The sequence below is a fragment of the Bos indicus x Bos taurus genome, chromosome 4 (assembly GCF_003369695.1).
Source record: "Bos indicus x Bos taurus breed Angus x Brahman F1 hybrid chromosome 4, Bos_hybrid_MaternalHap_v2.0, whole genome shotgun sequence".
NCBI classification, from domain to species: Eukaryota; Metazoa; Chordata; class Mammalia; order Artiodactyla; family Bovidae; genus Bos; species Bos indicus x Bos taurus.
The window spans coordinates 15663936-15686411 of NC_040079.1; the positions used below are offsets into that span (position 1 = coordinate 15663936).

Genomic DNA, 22476 nt, shown 5'->3' on the forward strand with positions numbered 1-22476 from the left:
AGAGTTGGTATTTAACAAGCAAGTTGATAAAAGAATTAAGAATTAACCAGACAGTCTAAGATGTTACCAGTGGCATTGTTGAAATCGTGAGTCATAAAGCATGGGAAGAAAATAGCAAAGAAATCTGAAAAACTTTAAGAGATTGATATTGACCATTAACCAGAGTAGTGTGGTAGTGAGATTTAAGACATTTAAGAAATTTAAGATAAGTGTGTGTGCACAGGAGTGTGGGAGGTTCCCAACTGAGATCTTGTCATCATTTAGAACACTTTTGTAAAGAATTATTTGTATCTCTGAATCTTGTATGTAGAGTAGAAATAAATGCCTTTGTAGATAAGAGGTTTAGAGAACTTTAAGACAGGAGTGTTATAAGAGTAATCACCATCCACACTGAATGCAGCAAGGATAATGGGGTGAAATGAGCCAAACCAGATACAAAACAAGGCGGGGAAGGAAGTACCTTGGTAGATTGCATCTATGAGAATGGAGAGAGATGGAATAAGTAAATGTTTTGTGTTTAAGAAAGAGTTATTGATAAATGCAGTGAAATAATAGATTGTAATCCACAGTGGAGGGAATAATATATTTTCAAAAATTAAGGCTAATGTTTTGATATAGAATTAACATTCTGAAAATTTGTTGACATTTATTACTTTTCCTAAGCTTAACTCTGCGTAGTAAATGTACCTGCTCAGATGATAATAAGATTATATGATCTATGCAAGGAGGAATTTTTGCCTCCTTAGGCTGTATGTATATAATCTTCAAAGGATAGGAATTGTGTTGGTCTTTATTTTGGTGGTTTGAGCCCCAAATAGTACCAGGTACATGCAGGCTCAATATATATTTATTGAATGATTAAGTATCAATAAGTGGATCATATTGAAAAAAGATGTCCTTAAGTAATTAGCCCATGGAACTGAAAGCTAAGTAGAAACATAGATCAGTAGATTTTGGACTGATTTGGCTATAAGGCCGTGAAATGCTGTGAAACGTTTTGGGGTCAGCATTGCGCAACTATTAGATTGTAAAGGAGAGTGCTTTTTTATGTAGTTTAATTAAGCCCTTCAGTAGCTCATTTTAGTATTTTCCCTTCCCCCCTAAAAAAAATTATATGGTGACATTAGACATCAGGTGTGGTGGCCTATATTGAATTGAAACTTCTCCTTTATTCTCCTCTGAAAGTATTAGTCACTCAGTCATGTGTGACTCTCTGTGACCCCATGGACTGTAGCCCACCAGGTTATTCTATCCATGGAATTCTCCAGACAAGAATACTGGCATGGGTTGCCATTTCCTTCTTCATTATTCTTCTCTACCTGTGATAATTCTTCCTTGCTTGTAGAGTGAAGTTCAGGCTTCAAAGCATAGTGTATACAGTCTCTCCAAGCTGTCCTTTACCCACTTTTCTAGTCTTATGATTTGTGTTCATATTCTTCACTTAAATTACATGAACATCTATTGATCCCTTTCATATGTCCCAGGTATTGTATGACAGTCAGCTGTACTAGTCTGTAGTTTTCCTCTGTCTTAAAATTTCTAACCTCCTTACTCTGTTAAAAATGTCTCCTGTACTAGTACTCTCTTCTCCCCACTTAACTCTATCTATATAAATGCTAACATTTTAAGCATTTCCCCTTCCTTACTCTTACCTTGTATCAAAACCATTCTTTCTCATATACAACACAAATAAAAATGCAGCCATTTGCTTCTCTGCAGCCCAGTAATAAACTCTCTAGGTAATGGGAAACGGCACTTTTAAAATTTTGTAGCCTTTTATAAATGTGTGTAGTGTCGTATCTATTTTGGGTGGTAGGGAGACATGGTGGTGGATTATGGTGTGGAGGGGAGAAGGTGATTACCACTGCAGTAAAGAACCATGGGCATATACATTCGAATCCATTCTATCTCTTAATTTTCAATTATCATTCTATTTTCAAGATTCTTCCTGCTTTTAGAAAATGATATCTTATGTGATCATTTGACCTTTCAGCTTTAGTAAAATGATACTTCTAGAAACATACCCTGATGGGTAATGGTCTCAAAATTTCTTGACTACAGGATGTAAACCACCTTTTCAAATAAAATTCTATTCTCTAAGAAGTGTTTCATGGGAAAGGGGAGGTCATAAGGTATCCATAGTGTGGAAAAGAAGATATTTTTAATTAATAACTGTTTCAAAAAAAAGGTCACAGTTATGCATCCTCTAATCCCTATTGAGGAGACTTTGGTGATTATGGTGAGATTTGGCACTGTGTACCTTTGCCTACCTGCCAAATCGCTTTAGTCGTGTCCGACTCATTGCAAACCTGTGGACTGTAGCCCATCCGGCTCCTTTGTCCATGGGATTCTCCAGGCAAGGATATTGGAGTTGGTTGCCATGCCCTCCTCCAGGGGATCTTCCTGACCCAGGGATCGAACCCACATTTCATGTCTCCTGCATTGGCAGGTAGGTTCTTTACCACTAGCGCCACCTGGACTGTGTACCTTAGGCTTGTCTTTTTGACAGATCTCTCTTAACGCCTCATCTCCTTTTCAACCTCTCTCAGTTGGTTAGAGAGAGACCGAGAGAGATGTGAAACCTTATATACCTATAACTTATCTAGAAAAAAATGCTTCGATGTAGTAGTTTATCTTATGTTAGATGTGTAGTTTGGAAGGTAAATTGTGTTTTGGCCAGAAAATAGCTAACACTAGTTTTTTTTTAATTAATATTCGTGGCTGTTATGGACATCATACATGTATGTGTGTGTGCAGTTTCTAGATGAGTGTCTTATAACAAGATTTATCAATTTAAAGATAAAAGTACTAATTTACAATACTTCCAGTACTTACTTTGTAATTTGTAACACAAAATCCTGTTAGCTAGATTATAAAGAGATTATAATCAAAAACTAAAATTTCATATTTCCTTTTGTTACTGTCAGGAAAAAGTCCAGATTCAATGTAAGTCTACTTTATTTTATAGGCCTATGAAGAATACACCAGCAAGCTAGATGCCCTCCAACAAAGAGAACAACAGTTATTGGAATCCCTGGGGAATGGAACTGATTTTTCTGTTTCTAGCTCTGCATCAACGGACACCGTTACATCTTCTTCCTCTTCTAGCCTTTCAGTGCTGCCTTCATCTCTTTCAGTTTTTCAAAATCCCACAGATGTGTCACGGAGCAACCCCAAGTCACCACAAAAACCTATCGTTAGAGTCTTCCTGCCCAATAAACAGAGGACAGTGGTGAGTCAGCTTTTAATTCATCGTGGCTTTTTCTTTGTATTTTTCAGAAAGACTAGTTGTGGAAAATGAAATGTGATACCATTTAAACCAGAATGGAAAAGACATAGTTATTTGATGCCAAAGTCTGTGTTCCTTAAGTGGAACAAATCGCATTGTCTTTAGTGTCACTTGTATACCTGTCTACCAAGCTTGAACCACACTCACGTCTGAGTGTTAGTTTAGAATCAGTCAGAATTTTGAGACTTAAGCTTGTTTGTTGTCTAACATATGTCAGGTAAGCTTTGTTCTTTGCCATAGAGAAAGCCTTATTCAGATTTATTACCAAATGTTGGATTCTTATTGTGCTTGACATTTTTCCTCTTGTTTATATAAGCTTTGATTGTTGATCATTATATCATCATTGGAACACAGTACTCTATAAATAACCTTTAAAGCAGGGAAATCTGCAGGATAATTATAGATGGTCTGTAATCTCAAGTGCAACAAGTACTGCCATTGGACATAACTGAATGGAAAAACGCACCTCCCCGCATCACTCATTTTTTATAATGTATATGGTTATTTTGATATTAATAAAAAAACATTTCATTACTAAATACAGTTGAAGCCAAAGTAGTCTTTTAATTTTTCCCCTCAGATAGCATTAATAATGCTTCACAGAAAATGTTTGCTGACTTACTATGCTCTAGTGGCCTCCAGTGGGGTCAGTTAGTTACCCGGTGAAACAAAGGCATGTGAATGTCATGATGTGGAGACACAAGACTAGGCCTTCGGCTTATGCCACAAAGGTGGTTGAAACTTATATCCTCACATAATCTGAACCTTTGAAAAGCTTTACCTTCAATAAAAGGGTGAATTAGAAGAAAATCTGTTCACCAGCATACATAAATAACAGTGAAACTTTTCTGTCTTTGCCAGGGCCCCAGATAAAGGTTAAAGTTTCCCTTGTGAATTCTTAACTGTAGATCTGTTCTTACCATAGTGTGGGGTTCATCATTATGTTACCTGCATTATTTAGGAATTCTCAACCCAAGAAATGAAATTTTTAAAAAGGTTCTGGAATAGTAATAGCACTCAGGCACTGGCCAGAAACAAATGTAAATCCCTCCCTTAGCCCATATAGATCTTATGTAATTCATACACATAATACCTCAATGACAAGGTCAAAATCCCAAGTTACAGTATGCAAGAAGAAATAGTCTGTCATCAGTGAGTTAGAAGACTTAATAGCAGCAAAATTAGATTCCTAAGAAGGAACCAAATAGAATTTCTAGGTGGCCTTAAAATTTAAAGTGGATGACACTTATCATCCCTGAAGTATTATTGCTAAAAATAATTGTGTTGAATGTTAAGCTTCTGGTCCTTCCACTTTATAGGAAGGACAAGAAGTAAAGGGAAAAGTTAAGCACCATGAGAAGCAGACACATTCGAAAGATGGACATTCCGTAAGACAGCCTGGACTCTCAATTCATGGAGAATAAAACACTGGAGATTATTCTACACTAAATAGACCAAACAAACCAAATAGACCAAACAATAGACAAAACAACCAAATGCATTGTGTAATCCTGGTTTGGGACTAGGGTGAGAAAGAGCTGTAGAAGTCCTTCTTGAAATGGGATACGTCAAATATTGGTTGAATGTAGTATGTTTTTATGGAATTATTAGTTTCCTTAAGTGTGATAATAGAGATAATATAATGTAGGAGAATATCTTTATTCTTAGGAAATATATGCTTAAATGTTTAGGGGTAAATTGTTATGATGCCTGCAACCTCTCTCACCTCTTTTTTAAAAATAAAACTTACATATAGTAAAGTGTACAAATCTCAAGTGTACAGCTCAGTGACCTTCTGCATGTGTACCTGCCATGCAGATAAAAATTATAGAACATTTCTAATGTTGAGAGTGTACTCTTGTGCTCCCTCAATTGAGTACCCACCTTTAAGAATAGCCACTATACTGAAGTCTGTCTCGATCAGTAAATTTAGAACTTACTTTCAAATGGTATGATGGAAAACAAAATGTTAAAGAGAGAAAACAAATATGGAGAAGTAATTATCAAGCAGGTTACAGCATATTACAGACCAAGTGTTAAAATGCTGTATAGAAATCAAAATATTTATTTTTAAAAACTCAATGGATTAATTTAAAAGTAGATTGAATTTAGCTGAAGGAGGAAAATTGGTGACCTCTGGAAAACAGAGAAAGAGAGTTATAGAAAATATGAGAGGTTAATAGGTATGAAGGATGGATTGAATAGTTTCATCATATGCCTCAAAGCAGAAAATGAGAACAGAATAAAGGAATGGGGCTTCCTGATGGCTTGGTGGTAAAGAATCCACCTGCCAATGTGGGAGACACGAGTTTGATCCTTGTTTCAGGAAGATTGCAAATGCTGTGGAACAACTAACCCTGTGCACCACAACTATTGAACCTGTGCTCCAGAGCCCAGGAACCCCAACTGCTGAAGCCCTAGAGCCCTAGAGCCCATGCTTCACAGCAAGAGAAGCCACCGCAATGAGAAGCCTGCCCACTTCAAGTAAAGAGTAGTCCCAGCTCACCACTAGAGAAAAGCCTGTGTAGCAACAGCCATAAATAAATAAATAGATATTTTTTTAAAACAGAAAAAGAATAGAGCAAAATTCAAAAAAATGATGGCTAACCTTCATTAAAGACACAAATTAAGGATTTGAGACGCATAAGCTTTAAGTTGTTTAAGTAAATTTGAATTCATTCTTATTAGATGTAACAAAATGAAAGAATATTGTTTTAAAAGCACTTAGGAAAAATTACCTATAAAGAAATTCCAGTTAGATTATCAAAAAATTTCTTTGTAGCAGCTGTAGAAGCCAGAAGACAGTAGAATAATATACTCAAGAGTGCTGAGTGATGCTGTAAGTTGCTTAGCTAAAGTGTGAGTTTAACTTATTGGGTACACTGTGAGTCAGGGCACAGTAAAGCCTTTCCAGATGAGTTTACTTTTCTCAAGCTCTACCCAAAGGGACTACCTGGAAATGACTTAGGGAGAAAACTGAACTGAGGAAGCAATGAAACTGAGAGGAAGCAATGAAAAGTAGAAATTAAATGTAAAAATGTAAACATTTTAAAGTAAGAATTAAATGTAAAAAATTGAACACAGAGGAAGGAATGAAAAGTAAGAATTAAATGTAAAGCTAGTTTGTACAAGAAAACACAGAGGAAAATATTTTGTGACTTGGAATTTGGTAACAGTTTCTAAAATATAACACCAAAACACAATCCCTAATGAACATATTGATAAGTTGTACTTTATCAAAATTAAAAACTTCTCCTCTCCTAAAGACTATATTAAGAGAATAAAGAGACAAACCACAGACTAGTAGATAATCTTTGCAAAATATATATATCTGATCAAAGACATGTATTCAGAATATATAAAGAACTCTTAGAACTCAACAGTAAGGAAACAATTAAGTGGACAAAAGATTTGAATAGATACTTCAAAGAAGATATGTGGATGGCAAATAAACACATAAGAAGATGCTCAACATCATGGGCCGTTAGGAAAAAAGCTGATTAAAGGCACAAGATACCACCACACACCTACTAGAATGATTAAAATGAAAGAGTGGCCTTACCAACTATTGGTGAGGATGTGGAATGGAATAACTGAATTTTCGTACACTGGTGATAGGAATGTATAATGGTATAACCACTTTTGAAAGCAATTTGAAGATTAACTTAATGTTTTAAAGTCTTTTAGCTTTAAAGTCTCAAAAGCTTTTTTTTTTTTTTCCGGCAAAAATAGAAAAATCCACCCTGAAATTCATATGGAATCTCAAGGAATCCTGAATACTCAGACAACTTTAAAAAAGATCAAAATTGGAGATCTCACACTTCCTGATACTAAAACTTATTATAAATTAATAAGTAAATCATTTTGGTACTGATATAGACAGATAGACCAGTGAAATAAATGGAGTACTTTTAAAATTATTTCTTTTTGATTATAGCCTTCCTATTGAGTATGAAGTGGGACTTTGTTGTGATTTTGATATACTTTTCTCTGTTGGCTAATGATATCAAGTGGCTTTTCTATATCTTTCCTGGAGAAAGTATTTTTATAAATAGTTTTGCATGGCATGTGCAAAACTGGGCATTACCGAAATGGTTAAATAAGTTTGGTATATCTGTCAAATGAAATACTTCTTAGTAGAAATAATGTATTACTAGTATACACAACAGCACAGATGACTCTGAAAGTAATTATGTCAAGTGAAAATAGCCAGACAAAAATGACTATATACTTTATAATTCCATTATAAAAGTCTAGAGGAAATTCCCTGGTGGTTCAGTGGTTATGACTTGGGACTTTCACTGTCAGGGCCCCGGGGTTCAGTCCCTGGTCAGGGAACTAAGATCCTACAAGGCGTGTGGTGTGGCCAGAAATAGATACGTAGGTAGATAAAGCAATTACAGAAGATGTGAAGAACATAGTTGTCAATTTTATGTAATAGACATGTAAACCTTGTACTAATAAATGAAAGAACACACATTCTTTTCAAGAATGTATGGGACACTGAACAATTTTTCTACTGCATTTTAGGCAAAAAAGGGAATCTTCACAAACACAAGGTGTGTTTTTTGAGCATAATGTAATTAAAGTAGAAATTAGTAACAATAATGGGAAACCACATTTTTAGAGATTTGAAGACACTTCTGAATGTCATATGTCAGAGAGAAAATATGAAAAAAAATCCTAGTCCTATGTAAATTTTATTCTTCTGTAAAAAAGTTAAAGAGAACATTTCCTAACTCATTTATAGAATTTGTGTATCTTGGTTCTAAAACCAAAGATCACTTGATAAAGAAAAACTAAAGGTTAATCTAAGAACATATTTGCAAAAATCTTTAATAAAATACTGGTCAGCTGAATCTAACAATGTATATATTTTAAAAAAATAATTCTTCTAGGAGTATAACAATGATTTTTAAAAATTAGTGCAGCTCTGGGATTTCCCTGATGGTCTAGTGGTTAGGACTCCATGCTTCCACTGCACAGGGCATGAGTTCAGTCCCTGGGTGGGGAACTAACATCCCACATGTGTGTGGGATGCCCCACTCCAAAACAGTCAGTGCAGTTCTTATTAGCAGATTAAATGAATAAAAGTGTATGGATATCTCTAGATACAGTAAACAAGACATTTGATGTATTGAAAACCTTTTTGTAACAAGAAAGAAACAAAAAAACTCTGTAAACTTGGAATAAAAGACAACTTTCTTAATAAAGGGTATCTATCAAGTATGTCTAAAGAAGGATTCTGTGTTCTCATTAAAATTGGAAACAAGCAAGACAGATCTACTACTTATGGAGTTGAATATTCTATCCAGTCTCAATCAAGACAAAGAAATAAAAAACATAAATATTAAAAAGAAAGAAAACTTATTTTTAGCAGTTAATTTGTCTACATAGAAAATCTATTATAATAAGAACTCTGCACTTAATAATTAGAACATACAATTTTATTTAAAAAATGATATCATTGACAAAATAATTTTTAAATGTTTAAGACTTTTATAAAGAAATTTGTACAACTTTATTGAAAGACATTTGAAGAGAGTAAAGAAATCAAAAGTTACTTTGTTCTTGATAATCTTCCTAAATATACTTCTCACCCAAATTAATCAAAATTACGTGCAGTTTCTGCAGAATTCTAGGGGGATCTTATCCCACCCTTACTACTTTATCTGAAAAGTTGATTCTAAAATTTATATGGAAAAGCAAAAAGCTACCCTAGAGGCCTCTTCTAGGGACTGACCTCTTTTAGTGTGAAGAAGTGTTTATTTGAAGTTTGGTTCTTTATTCTTACTTGTCTTTTATTGTATTAAAATTCACATGAAATGCATGTAAAACTTCTTTTCTAAATGTTACAGTGATTGTTTCATGATGGTATTAGAGGTATTTATTCTTCCTTTTCAGAATTTCTAACAAATATGTTTACTTTAAATTTTCAAAACTGTAATTTCTTTAAAAGTAATTTAGAGATTTTATAATATACTCTGTATCAAAATCAATGTGTACTCCTTATTTCTAAAAATGAAAAAAGTATAAACAAGGTAAGTGTCCCTTGGTACAGAACTACTTAAGACTATCCAGGTCATGCATTAGATACAGTGACTAAAAAGAATAAATGTGTGTGTCCTTTGAGATGGCTTTGAATCATATATAAAAGCCTGGTAATTGCGATTATCTGGGGGATGGGGACATTGCCGGGGGCAGGAGAAAGGGACTAATCTTTTTGCCTTATACTTATCCCCTTCTTTCACATAATGTCAAGCTACTTGTTTTATTATGGTTAAAATTATTGTTTAGAATGATCATATCTGATTTATTAACTATTTATTTCATTATGGATAATTAAATGCTGCAAAATACATTTAAATACACATATCCTGAAATGTTGTGGGAATATTTTAATGTTAGGGACTTAAGTATTGGGTCATAGGGTATGCACACTTAAAACTTCATAAAATGTACATTTTATGCAGAAAAATTGTACTGGTTTATATTCTGTCTAGTGTATAAGACTTCCTTTTCCCACAAGATCCTGGTCAACATTGAGTGTTAATGAAATTTAGATGTTAACTGCCTTCCAATGCAGGAAACGTGGGTTCGATCCCTGGGTTGGGAAGATCTCCTGGAGAAGGAAGTGGCAAACCACTCCAGTATTCTTGTCTAGGAAATCCCATGGATAGAGAAGCCCGGTGGGCTACGAAAGAGTTGGATATGACTTAGCAGCTAAACAACCTATCTAATAGAATTTCAAGTATATTAGACATGACATACCCTCATTCGTGTATATTTTTAATGTGTTAACAACAATAAGTTAATAAAAAAAAAAAAAAAATCTCACCCAATTTTCCTGAAATGTGGCTTGTTCTAAGCTGACTTTCTTGAACTTGTAGTTTAAAAGACAGAATTGGCTTGTTTTATTTTTTATAGGTTTACTAAAATATCATTTATAGACATACTTTACTTATTTAAACTATACAATTTTGGTCTATTCACAGAGTTATGCAACTGTCAGCACTGTTAATTTTAGAATGTTTTCATCACTCCGAAAAAGAAACTGTGTACCCCTTAAGCAGTCACTCCATCTTCCCAGTTCTAGCCAACCACTTACTTCCTTTCTACCTCTCCAGATTTGCCTGTTCTGTACATTTCATTCCATATAAATGGTGTCATAGAATATGTGGTCTTCTGTGACTGACTTCTTTTGCTTAGCATAATGTTTCCATGGCTCATCCATATTGTAGCATGTCAGTATTCATGCGTTTTTATGGTTGAATAATATTCTGTGTGTGTATCAAAACACACTTTAGCCATTATGAATTTTGTTTTCACTTTTGGCTGTTAGTAATAATGCTGTGAATATTCATGTCCAAGTTTCTGTGTGGACATATGTCTTTGTTTTTCTTGGATATATTTTCCTTTGCAAATATTCAGGTGATTACATTGACTTTAGATCTTTGTTAAGGCAGGATGCTAGTTTTTAACTAAGATCATGGCCTTAGATCAAGCAAGGACACTTAATTTTGGAATTTGGAAAAGAGGCATTAACTTGGTTCTTCTGAAAATATCTTTTTAGTCTTTCCATCTATAAAAATGGAAACAGTGCTCCCCTACACCTTTACCTTTGTTGTTTAGTCACTAAATTGTGTCAGACTCTTGCAACACCATGGACTATAGCCCGCCAGGCTCCACCGTCCATGGATTTTCTAGGCAAAAATACTGGAGTGGGATGCCATTTCCTCCAGAAGATCTTCCCAACCCTGGGATCAAACCCACATCTCCTGCATGGACAGGAAAATTATTTACCACAGAGCCACCTGGGGAGCCCACCCGTTTTCCTTTGTGAATAGATAATTCTTTCATGTGGTATTTGTATCAAGAAATCTTGTTTCTGCCCCTCTCCCTATACACTCAGGTTCCCCTGAGCCTTTTAGCTAACTTTTTATTTGGGGCAGGGGGGCAGGGGTGTGTGCTGCTCCTCTCCATACAAGGCATCGTATTGTATATGTTATTCTGTATTTTGCTTTTAATGTTTTGCTTTGTTTTTAATGTTTAATGTTTTGCTTTTAATGTTTATGTGAGCCAGCCATATAGCTATAGATTCCATTGTAGAGATGTACTATAGTTGCCAGTTATATTATGATATACTAAAGACTGCAAGGAGATCCAACCAGTCCATTCTAAAGGAGATCAGTCCTGGGTGTTCTTTGGAAGGAATAATGCTAAAGGTGAAACCAGTACTTTGACCACCTCATGCGAAGAGTTGACTCATTGGAAAAGACCCTGATGCTGGGAAAGATTGAGGGCAGGAGGAGAAGGGGACGACAGAGGATGAGATGGATGGATGGCATCACTGACTCGATGGACATGAGTTTAAGTGAACTCCGGGAGTTGGTGATGGACAGGGAGGCCTGGCGTGCTGCAACTCATGGGGTTGCAAAGAGTCGGACACGACTGAGCGACTGAACTGAACTGAAAAGCAGGCTTCCTGGATCAAAGAGAAATACACATTTGTAATTTTGATAAGATACTTTAAAATTTTGCTTCATAGATTTTGCTTAATTTTGCACTGCTACCAGCACTACAAAATTCAGAAAACGAAGATCATGGCATCCGGTCCCATCACTTCATGGGAAATCGATGGGGAAACTGTGGAAACCGTGGCAGACTATTTTGGGGGGCTCCAAAATCACTGCAGATGGTGACTGCAGCCATGAAATAAAAAGATGCTTACTCCTTGGAAGAAAAGTTATGACCAACCTAGACAGCATATTAAAAAGCAGACATTACTTTGCCAGCAAAGGTCTGTCTAGTCAAAGCTATGGGTTTTCCAGTAGTCATGTATGGATGTGAGAGTTGGACTGTAAAGACAGCTGAGCACCAAAGAATTGATGCTTTTGAACTGTGGTGTTGGAGAAGACTCTTGAGAGTCCCTTGGACTGCAAGGAGATCCAACCAGTCCATCCTAAACAAAATCAGTCCTGAATATTCACTGGAAGGACTGATGCTGAAACTCCAATACTTTGGCTACCTGATGCGAAGAACTGACTCATTTGAAAAAACCATGATGCTGGGGACGATTGAAGGCAGGATGAGAAGTTGGATGGCATCACCGACTCGACCAACATGAGTTTGAGTAAAGTCTGGGAGTTGGTGATGGACAGGGAGGCCTGACGTGCTGCAGTCCATGGGGTTGCAAAGAGTCGGACATGACTGAGCAACTAAACTGAACTAACCAGCACTGTATGAGATGCCTGTTTACCATAGCCTCACCAACAGAATATGTTGTTAGACTTTTGTATTTTTGCCCATTTGATAAGTGAAAAAATATTTTGGCAAGTTTAAGTTCGCTTTTCTCTGAGGTTGAACACTTTTTCTTAATTTTAAATCCCATTTATAATTTGTTTTCCTGAACTCTCTTTCTTTTGCCCATTTTTCTGTTGGGTTGGTCTTAATCTCAATTTTTCAGGAGCTCCTTATGTATCAGGAAATTTATTTTCCTGTCACATAAGTAGCAAATATTTTTCCCAATTTGTATTTGTCTTTTGACTTTGCTTATATAGTCATTCTCCCAGTATTTGTAGGGGATTTGTTCCAGGACCCCATAACACATCCCCTACAAATATTGGGGGATGACTATATAAGGATAAAATCCTTAGATGCCCAAGTCCCTTACATAAAGTGGCATAGTATTAATATTTGCATATAACCTATGCACATCCTCCTGTATACTTTAAATCATCTCCAGATTACTTATAGTAGGTAAATTTAAGGTTTACTTTCTTGGAACTTTCTGGATTTTTTTCTAAATATTTTTGATCCTCGGGTGGTTGAATCCATGAATGTGGCACCAACAGACATGGAGGGCTGACTGTAGTGTGTTGTGTGAGTGTTTTCTTTTATGGCTTCCAGATTTTGCATCATAATTTTATAGGCCTTCTTCTCTTGAGATTGTAAGGGAGCCATGTTTCTTCTAGTTCTTTTATGGTTTGTCCCCTCCTTCCTTCAACATTTAAATCTGATCCACTTGGAGTTTACCCTATGATACTGTATGAAGTATGGATGAACTTTCTTTTCCTAGATTGGTTTCAGTTGTCTCAGCATCAATTAGTTAAAAGTTCATCTTTACCCTGTTACAGATGCTGCCTTTATTTTGATTTTATTTATGTGTTGAATGAAGAGTCTAGTTTTGGTTTTTCTGTTTCGTTCCATTGGTCTGTCAGTCTGTTGAACAGGTAGTATCATGAAGAAACAAAAATCAGCCTGTTGAAGTGGATGAAGGACAGATTGATGACTTTCCCTTGGTGATAAGAGTGGGAAACCAAAATTTTGCCTACTGATGAAACATATATACACCTTGGAATCAACCTCTTTAGAGAAGCATAAGGGTGCTTAGCTATATTAGAAGATGGCATTACAGGAGTGCATGAGAGAAATTAGCAAAGAAACTGAAGGGTGGATAGCCCCAGTCCATTAATGACTTTGTATGCTGTATTAAGGAATTTGGATTTCACCCTATAATTAAATGGAAAAATTTGAGAACACTAATGTAAGATTATATCACAGAATGAAATTCTGAGTTCAGTGGACTCCTCAGCAGTCCATAGATGGGCTTGAACTTTTATGTTTCAAAGAGATTATTCTAAGGCTTTCATCAGGTTCTCAGAAGTATTTGGCAAACACACACATTAAGAATACCTTTTTTAAAAAAGATTTCACTGATAACAGGATAGATTGGCTGGGGTTTAAAACTAAAGATAGGGTTGCCACCTAAGTAGGCAGAATACGAATAGCAGAGGGGAAAAGTCAGCTTTCCCTTCTGTTCATTATTTCTGGAAGGTATGGACAGTTCTCTATATTGGCAGTAGTTATGTTCTGTATATTTCCTGCAAACACTGAATTAGTGAATACTGAAAAACTGCTCCTAGGACAAGTGCAGGATTACTATTATAAATGAGCCAAAGATGGCCTCTGTATATTGGCCCCTGGATTGTTTATTTCTTCACAGCAGACTGGGGTCCATTAGCTTAAAAGTCACCTGGCATAGGGTACTTGTTTACAGTATGAGAGCTAGGAATAGAAGGCATGTTACCTTGATTAACCTCAGCTGCTGCTGCTGCTAAGTCGCTTCAGTCGTCCGACTCTGTGCGACCCCATAGATGGCAGCCCACCAGGCTCCCCTGTCCCTGGGATTCTCCAGGCAAGAACACTGGAGTGGGTTGCCATTTCCTTCTCCAATGCATGAAAGTGAAAAGTGAAAGTGAAGTCGCTCAGTCGTGTCTGACTCTTAGCGACCCCATGGACTGCAGCCCACCAGGCTCCTCCGTCCGTGGGATTTTCCAGGCAAGAGTACTGGAGTGGGGTGCCATTGCCTTCTCCAAACCTCAGCTGGGAAGGGTCAAATTTTTCAGTCTTCTGTGCATGCCTGCAAAAGCACTGCAAGTATTGATTTGGGGGTTACAAATAAATTTTAATGAATAATCAAGTTTGCAAATACAGAATCCATGAATTAAAGAGGATCAACTGTACAAATCTAGTCTCTTGAATACTTTCAGTGATGAACCTACTCCCTCAAACTTTTCCCTTGCTGGATAGTTTTAACAGTTATATTGAGCTAAAATCTGTCTCTTGTTTTTCTAATCTTAGGTCCTAATTTGGCTTTATAGATTGTTCCCCATTGACATACTGTTGAACTTCAGCTGTCTTATATTCACTTTCACTCAATTCACCTCTGGCATAAGAGTCCCAATTTCTTTAGAGACTTCTGGTTTGCTAAATACCTTAGTGATTTAAACTTGCCTGGAGAATCCCAGGGACAGCAGAGCCTGATGGGTTGCAGTCCATGGGGTCACTGAGAGTTGGACACGACTGAGCGACTTTACTTTCACTTAGTGATTTACAAGAATGAAACCTTTAATTTTGTTATTAACTAACACATCTTGTCTGTCACCCTCCACTCCCCTCTCCGCATAAAAACCGACCAACCTGAACTCCCATTGCTTCACCTTAGTCTATCTACACTGTGTTTGTCAGTTCTTTTTCAGTTTTAAATTATTCAAATTAATAAGAAGGGAGATGAGTCACTGGCAGAAAAGACCAAGGTAGAGATAACTTCAAATATACAGGAAGATTCTTTTTCTCTCTCTTTTCGATGCCTCTTCTCTCTTAGCTCCTAATGTCATCTTTACTTCTCCTTAAGTTAGCTTCATTCGGTAGCCAGATTTTCTCAGTGTACTAGGGAAGATAACCATTAGGGATTCCATATTTCTGTCTTCTTGGAACTTTACAGTAGGAAAGAAACTTCTGTCAACCAGAGTCTATCTGTCAGTTAAAGGAAGAAGTGTAGTACTGTTCAGGTCATATATCTAGCCCTGGATCTGGGATATGGGAAACTGATTAGCCAGCTTATGTGCAGCCAGAAGAGTAGTGACCCTGGATTCATAACTTCTCGAGTACCAGGTGGTTTTTAGGGAAAGGTGGGTTCCCAGAGGAAATAGGAATGCTAAACAACTACACAACAAATACCACCTGAATACATTAAGACAAGTATTCTCTTCTATGTTTAGGATCAGTAAGAGATCTCTTAACGACCATAATAATTGAAGGATTACCGTTTTCAGCTTTGAACAATGTTGGATCAAAGTTGATTTTGCTTTAAATGTTGACATTTATTATTTCTCAGCAGAGAGCACTTAGTGATCTGTTGTATTTTCTTTTCTTTTATGTGTTTAAGATATTTTGTAATTTTAATAAAAAACCAAAAATTAATTTTGCCTTGAGTTGGTGAGTAATAGATGCTTGAGTCATAATTTTCCATTAATGTTGTTAGCCCTAGAAATAATTTTCTCACATAGTAATCCATATGACATTTTCAAAATGTTATAAAGGTAAATTACTGGGTTTTGGTTTTTTTTTTCCAGTGATGTGAAAAAATATATAATTTACTTCTCTACCTCATATCCTGACTTTATGATACCCTAGGTACCTGCACGGTGTGGAGTCACAGTCCGGGACAGCCTGAAGAAGGCACTGATGATGAGAGGTCTAATCCCAGAGTGCTGTGCTGTTTACAGAATTCAGGATGGGTATGGTTTGTATGTGATGTGAAACTTTGTTTAAAAAGGGGAAAAAACATCAGATACTAAATTTTGAGGTTTTCTGTAAGATCTTTACCCAAACCTAGGGTATTGAAAATCAACCTCAGGAAAAAAAAAAAAACTAAATTAATTAGCCTAAACAAGTCTGGTATGCCCTTTGAGGAGTGAACATTAGATAATTTTGTGTAATGATGGTGTTTATTATTCTGATAAAATGACTTTATATGGAGTTTGAGATTCTTAAAATTTTGAACCATTTTCTCTGTTTCTTATTTGAATAATGGACTCTTTCCCACTCCTGTTTTTAATATAAACTCATAGTTTCACCAAAGCCTTATCAAAATTAACATTTTATATTGAATTATTTTTCAGAAAGCATGAAATTTTGCCATGACCCCACCCCTGCCACTCCCAATTTTGAATCCCATCTGGAAAAGAAAAAAAAGAGATCTCCTTTTTGGGGGCATATTGTCCCTTGAATACTCTTTTTCTTTGAATGGATAGGTAAATCCATACCTGTGATTTTTTTTTTTGTTTTTTGTTTTTTTTTTTGGACCCCAGGAACAATCCATTTTCTGCTGTTGTAGGTCTTTTCTGGAGCTGACTTGAAGAAAAGAGTACATCTCTTTACCCTGCTGTTTGTCCAAGAGTGATACATTTATTTGGGGTAAACTTAAAAATTAATTTATTGCCATTTAAATTTCTAACGATGGAAGACTAGGGAGCCAAAACTCCCTCACCATTACTAGCCCCTCAATAACCAATTTTCATATCTTCAGCATGAGGTATATGAAGCTTTTTAGGTATGATAACCAAGAAAGGCTGTGTCTGCGCTTTTCAGGGAGAAGAAACCAATTGGCTGGGACACTGATATTTCCTGGCTTACTGGAGAGGAGTTGCATGTAGAAGTGTTGGAGAATGTTCCACTTACAACACACAACTTTGTATGTACTTTTTATATTTCAATGTCAAAAATCGTTAAGTTCTTTGAGTTTTTATTTAAAGAATGAAGTATGAGATGAATAATTTTGGCATTGTTTTTTTACCTAAGTTGAAAATCAGTTTTATTCTTTAAAGGGAAAAAAAGCACCACATATTAAACAGGTTTTTTTTTAATCATTATACTTTGTCTTTAATTTTAAAAAGTAATAGATAGTCATTTAAAAATTTTGAATGGTATGAAAGTATATCAAGTAAAAACTTGGAAGTACCCTACCAGAGGTAAATAGTTGTTATTAACAATTGATTATTGTGTGGTCTTCCAAAGTCTTTCTGTATATAAAATGTGTGTTCTTATATCTGCAGGCCCAAAATATTCTTTCTTTTTTACTTCCTTCATTTTCCTTCATTATTTTCCATTTCTTTCCTTTTTAAAAAAAACTAAAAGTGGAATTATATTTTGTATGATACTTTAAAAAAGTGTTAAGCACAGCATCATAGGTATCTTTCCATGTCATTACACCTAGCTTTATAATGATTACATAGTAGTCCATAAGAATATACATTCAGTGTATTTAACCATTCCTCTTTGACATTTAAGTTTTTTTTAAAAATCCATTCTAAACATGGTAAATAGATTCTGCATACACCTTGACACACTTGTGTAAATGTTTCTGAAAGATAGGGTAATGGAAGTGGAATAGCTCTCCTTGAGGACTGAAGAAAGACAGATGTTAAAGCTCTCCTTCCATACTTCTCCCTTTATCTGGTTTTTGCATTTGCCAGAATCTAGCCTAAGCTAAGCGTCTCCAGCCTGAGGCCTGGAACAATGGAACTTCTCTACCTTGGAGATAAGGGTACAGTTCCCAGAGCTTGAGAACCTGTTCTCTGAGCGAGTAGGCAGCAGCCAAGATTAGAATGATCTATAAGGCAGGAGTGCATTTCTTACTTTTCTGTGTATGAAATTTGAACTGTAGTTTATTTTTCTAAATGGATAGTAATTGCTTCCCTTTCAGCATCAAGTGTTTTCCCTTGTGCCTTTGTGATTAGAACAGCTGGGTTCTTCTGATTTCCCAGGGGGTTAGTGTTTTGGGGGCTCCATTAGTGGTGAATAATGAAGTCGGGTTTGTGCTTCAATAGATCAGGCATCTTTTGGACAAGTGTTAAATATACCTGACGTCAGTCAGATTTACCATGAAGCATATAGTTTTATTATCATGAGATAAGGCATTCGCTAGTATTGATTTTGTCTTTAACTTGTAGAATTTTGAGAAGATAAATCTTAAGAATTTTTATTTCAGTTTTTAGGAATTAAAAAAAAAGTTGAGTTTATATTTCATAGTGATGACTACTCTTTTTCTTAGTTATTCTTCTTAATTAAATTTGGATATGAGAAGGTAAAGGAAGACCCAAGTCAGTAACGTTGAAGTAGCGCCTCAGGCAGGTCCTTGCCGCAAGAGGACAGTGAGAGCAAGCTGCAGCTGAGGTGCAGGCTGTGGGGATCTGCACAGTACAGTTGGAGACATGCCAGTAAATATTTGTTCAGATCTTTTTGTTTGCCAATATTTTGTCTGATCTGGGGATATAACAGTGAAGAAGAAAACAGGATCCCTGCCTTAGGGCTTCCCCGGTAGCTCAGCAGTAAAGAATTCTCCTGCAACACAGGAAACACAGGTTAGATCCCTGGGTTGAGAAGATCCCCTGATGAAGGAAATGGCAACCCACTCCAATATTATTGAGTGGGAAATCCCATGGACAGAGGAGCCTGGCGGGCTACAGTCCATGGAGTCACAAAAGAGTCAGACACAACTGAGTGACTAATTGTTTTAATTAAGAATTTTCATTAACACTCTTAATTACTGTATATATTTAAAGTGCCAACATCCGTTGGATCATTGAAAAAGCGAGAGAGTTCCAGAAAAACATCTATTTCTGCCTTATTGACTATGCCAAAGCCTTTGACTGTGTGGATCACAATAAACTATGGAAAATTCTGAAAGGGATGGGAATACCAGACCACCTGACCTGCCTCTTGAGAAACCTATATCCAGGTCAGGAAGCAACGGTTAGAATTGGACATGGAACAACAGACTGGTTCCAAATAGGAAAAGGAGTACGTCAAGGCTGTATATTGTCACCCTGCTCATTTAACTTCTATGCAGAGTACGTAATGAGAAACGCTGGACTGGAAGAAGCACAAGCTGGAATCAAGATTGCCGGGAGAAATATCAATAACCTCAGATATGCAGATGACACCACCCTTATGGCAGAAAGTGCAGAGGAACTAAAAAGCCTCTTGATGAAAGTGAAAGAGTAGAGTGAAAAAGCTGGCTTAAAGCTCAATATTTAGAAAACTAAGATCAAGGGCATCTAGTCCCATCACTTCGTGGGAAATAGATGGGGAAACAGTGGAAACAGTGTCAGACTCTATTTTGGGGGGCTCCAAAATCACTGCAGATGGTGACTGCAGCCATGAAATTTTAAAAGACACTTACTCCTTGGAAGGAAAGTTATGACCAACCTAGATAGCATATTCAAAAGCAGAGACATTACTTTGCCAACAAAGGTCCGTCTAGTCAAGGCTATCGTTTTTCCAGTGGCCGTGTATGGACGTGAGAATTGGACTGTGAAGAAAGCTGAGTGCAGAAGAATTGATGCTTTTGAACTGTGGTGTTGGAGAAGACTCTTGAGAGTCCTTTGGACTGCAAGGAGATCCAACCAGTCCATTCTGAAGGAGATCAGTCCTGGGTGTTCTTTGGAAGGAATGATCCTGAAGCTGAAACTCCAGTACTTTGGCCACCTCATGAGAAGAGTTGACTCATTGGAAAAGACTCTGATCCTGGGAAGGATTGGGGGCAGGAGGAGAAGGAGACGGCAGAGGATGAGATGCCTGGATGGCATCACTGACTCGATGGATGTGAGTTTGAGTCAACTCCAGGAATTGGTGATAGGGAGGCCTGGCGTGCTGCAATTCATGGGGTCGCAAAGAGTCAGACACGACTGAGCGACTGAACTGAACTGAAAGTGCTATAGATACACAGAATAGAGATTCCTAGAATAAATGTTTTAATTAAGAATTTTCATAAAGACTCTTAATTACTGTATATGTTTAAAGTGCTGTGTGTGTTAGTTGCTTAGTTGTGTCCAAGTCTTTGCAACCCCATGGACTGGCCCCTCTGTCCATGGAATTCTCCTGGCAAGAATACTGAAGTGGGTTGCCATTTCCTTCTCCATTGAAGTACAATAGATACACAGAATAGAGATTTCTAACCTGGCTTTTGAGGAGTCAGGAAATTTTCCCAAAGGAAGAATTATCAAACCTAAAACCTGGTGGATGAGGAAAGATGAGTGAAAGGAAGACTAGCTAGACAAAGGGAACAGCAAGAAAGCATGTTACCCTTTCAGATTTGAGAGAAGTTTAGAATGGAGGCTACATACTTGGAGAGGCGGATGTTACAGTGTAGCATGTATACTGGTGGAATAAGCTCATGTGAGTCCTTGTATGCTGTGTTGAAGATTTGGACTTTTCCCTAAAATCATTGGAAATTTAATCACTATTATAGGCAAGGGAGCAGTGTGATTAGTTAGATTTGTGGTTTTGAACAATTGCTCTTAGTGTCATATAGAAACAAGAGTAAGCCTGTGTTCTGCTTAGAAAGGGAAAGAATTCCTCTCTCTGCTTCTGTGTTCTGAATTTCCTTGGCTATGGGAGGAAGGCTGCTTATGCCCCCTGGTTTCATAGTCTGTTACAAAGGCGATTCCTTCAGCATTTACATGTATCCCAGGAATCCTTGGGAATGGATGGGGTGGAGGAGGCAGGAAAGGTAGAGAAGCAAGATTAGAAACAGATGCCATGGGTCTAGACCTTCCCATTTTACATAGATGCTAACTTCAGACAGCCCCACACCTTACAAATCAATGCATGCAAACTGCCTGTTCTATGGCCCACATGAGTTTACCATTCATGTCTCAAATTCCAAAATAAGCATAAGTTGTGGCCCAAAAGAAAAGATATATCTTCCTGTAGCTGCTTATAAACAAAGGTGTACATACAGAGGTATATGTCACTCAGTTTATGCTCAAATGCATACCCATATTTTCTCCTTTCTGCTTCCCTCCTTTCTCCCTTCCTTCTCTTTTTCTCCCACTTCCTTTACATACAGAAACAATCAGTTATGCATAGTTTTCAAGTATGTTAGTGACAGGAAGAAAGACTGCAATCGACTAGATTAAAGAAGGAAGAGAAATTAGGGCTTCATGAAACAGATTATTAGGCAATTGAAAGTATGAGTATGTAGCAAAAAAGATAAGATGACTATAAAATGGTGATTCCTATGAATACAATTTATATTTTTCTGTGCTCTAATTTCCAGAGATTATGCTCAAGTATAAAAAGATGCTTGCTTTAGTAAATAATAGCCACATAAATATTTTAAAAGCTTTTTCTTACTGCTTGTATATCCAGAGACAAATGGAAAAGGAACAAAGCTAAAATCAGTTAGTTGCCTTTTTATGTCTTCTGTAACTTGATCCATAGCCAGAATGTGAAGAAAGCAAGAGCTACTCTTAAAATTATCTAAATAGTTTGTCTAAATATTCTCAAAAAGCCAGAATGGATGATATGCCAAGGTACCATTTTCTATGAAACATTTCTTTTAATAACATTTTATCCTGTTAAATATGTGTTTATTGAAGAGGTTTATAAAGTGAGTATTGAAATCAATTTAATGGATCATGAAAAGAATTTATATGTAATAGAATGGATTAGAAATTCTGATGTGCATTATATATAGAGTAATATTATAAGAATACAACTGTATCCTGGATCACAGTGTATTTTTCTTATTATTGTGTGTGATTAATGTTGTCTGAAAACTTGAGAATATACAGAAAAAAAAAAGGACAAAATAGAGTGACCTATGCTCTCATCACTCCCAAATAGCAGTTGTTAACATTTGTCATTTACTTATCCTTCTTATGTTTTCTGCTTATTACATACACAAACCAAATGGTAGTAAACAGTTTCTGGTTTTGTCCATTACCAAGATAGAACCTCCCTAGCACAGTTCTGTTTATGTGACACGTTTGCCTTCTGACATGGAGTTCCTACATGTTGCTCTGTAAGCATCACATAGAGGAATGTTCACAGATGCA

The 22476-nt window shown here is 36.4% G+C and overlaps 1 protein-coding gene across 7 annotated transcripts in view; it reads left to right on the top strand.

Moving 5' to 3' along the window:
• Window positions 1-22476, top strand: part of BRAF (B-Raf proto-oncogene, serine/threonine kinase) — a 176635-nt gene that overhangs the window by 75466 nt on the left and 78693 nt on the right. For all 7 annotated transcript variants that reach the window (XM_027538827.1, XM_027538828.1, XM_027538830.1 and 4 more), the window contains exons 3-5: window positions 2969-3232; window positions 16268-16371; window positions 17225-17327. In XM_027538827.1, coding sequence (XP_027394628.1) covers window positions 2969-3232; window positions 16268-16371; window positions 17225-17327 — 471 coding nt within the window. The remainder of the gene's footprint in view (window positions 1-2968; window positions 3233-16267; window positions 16372-17224; window positions 17328-22476) is intronic.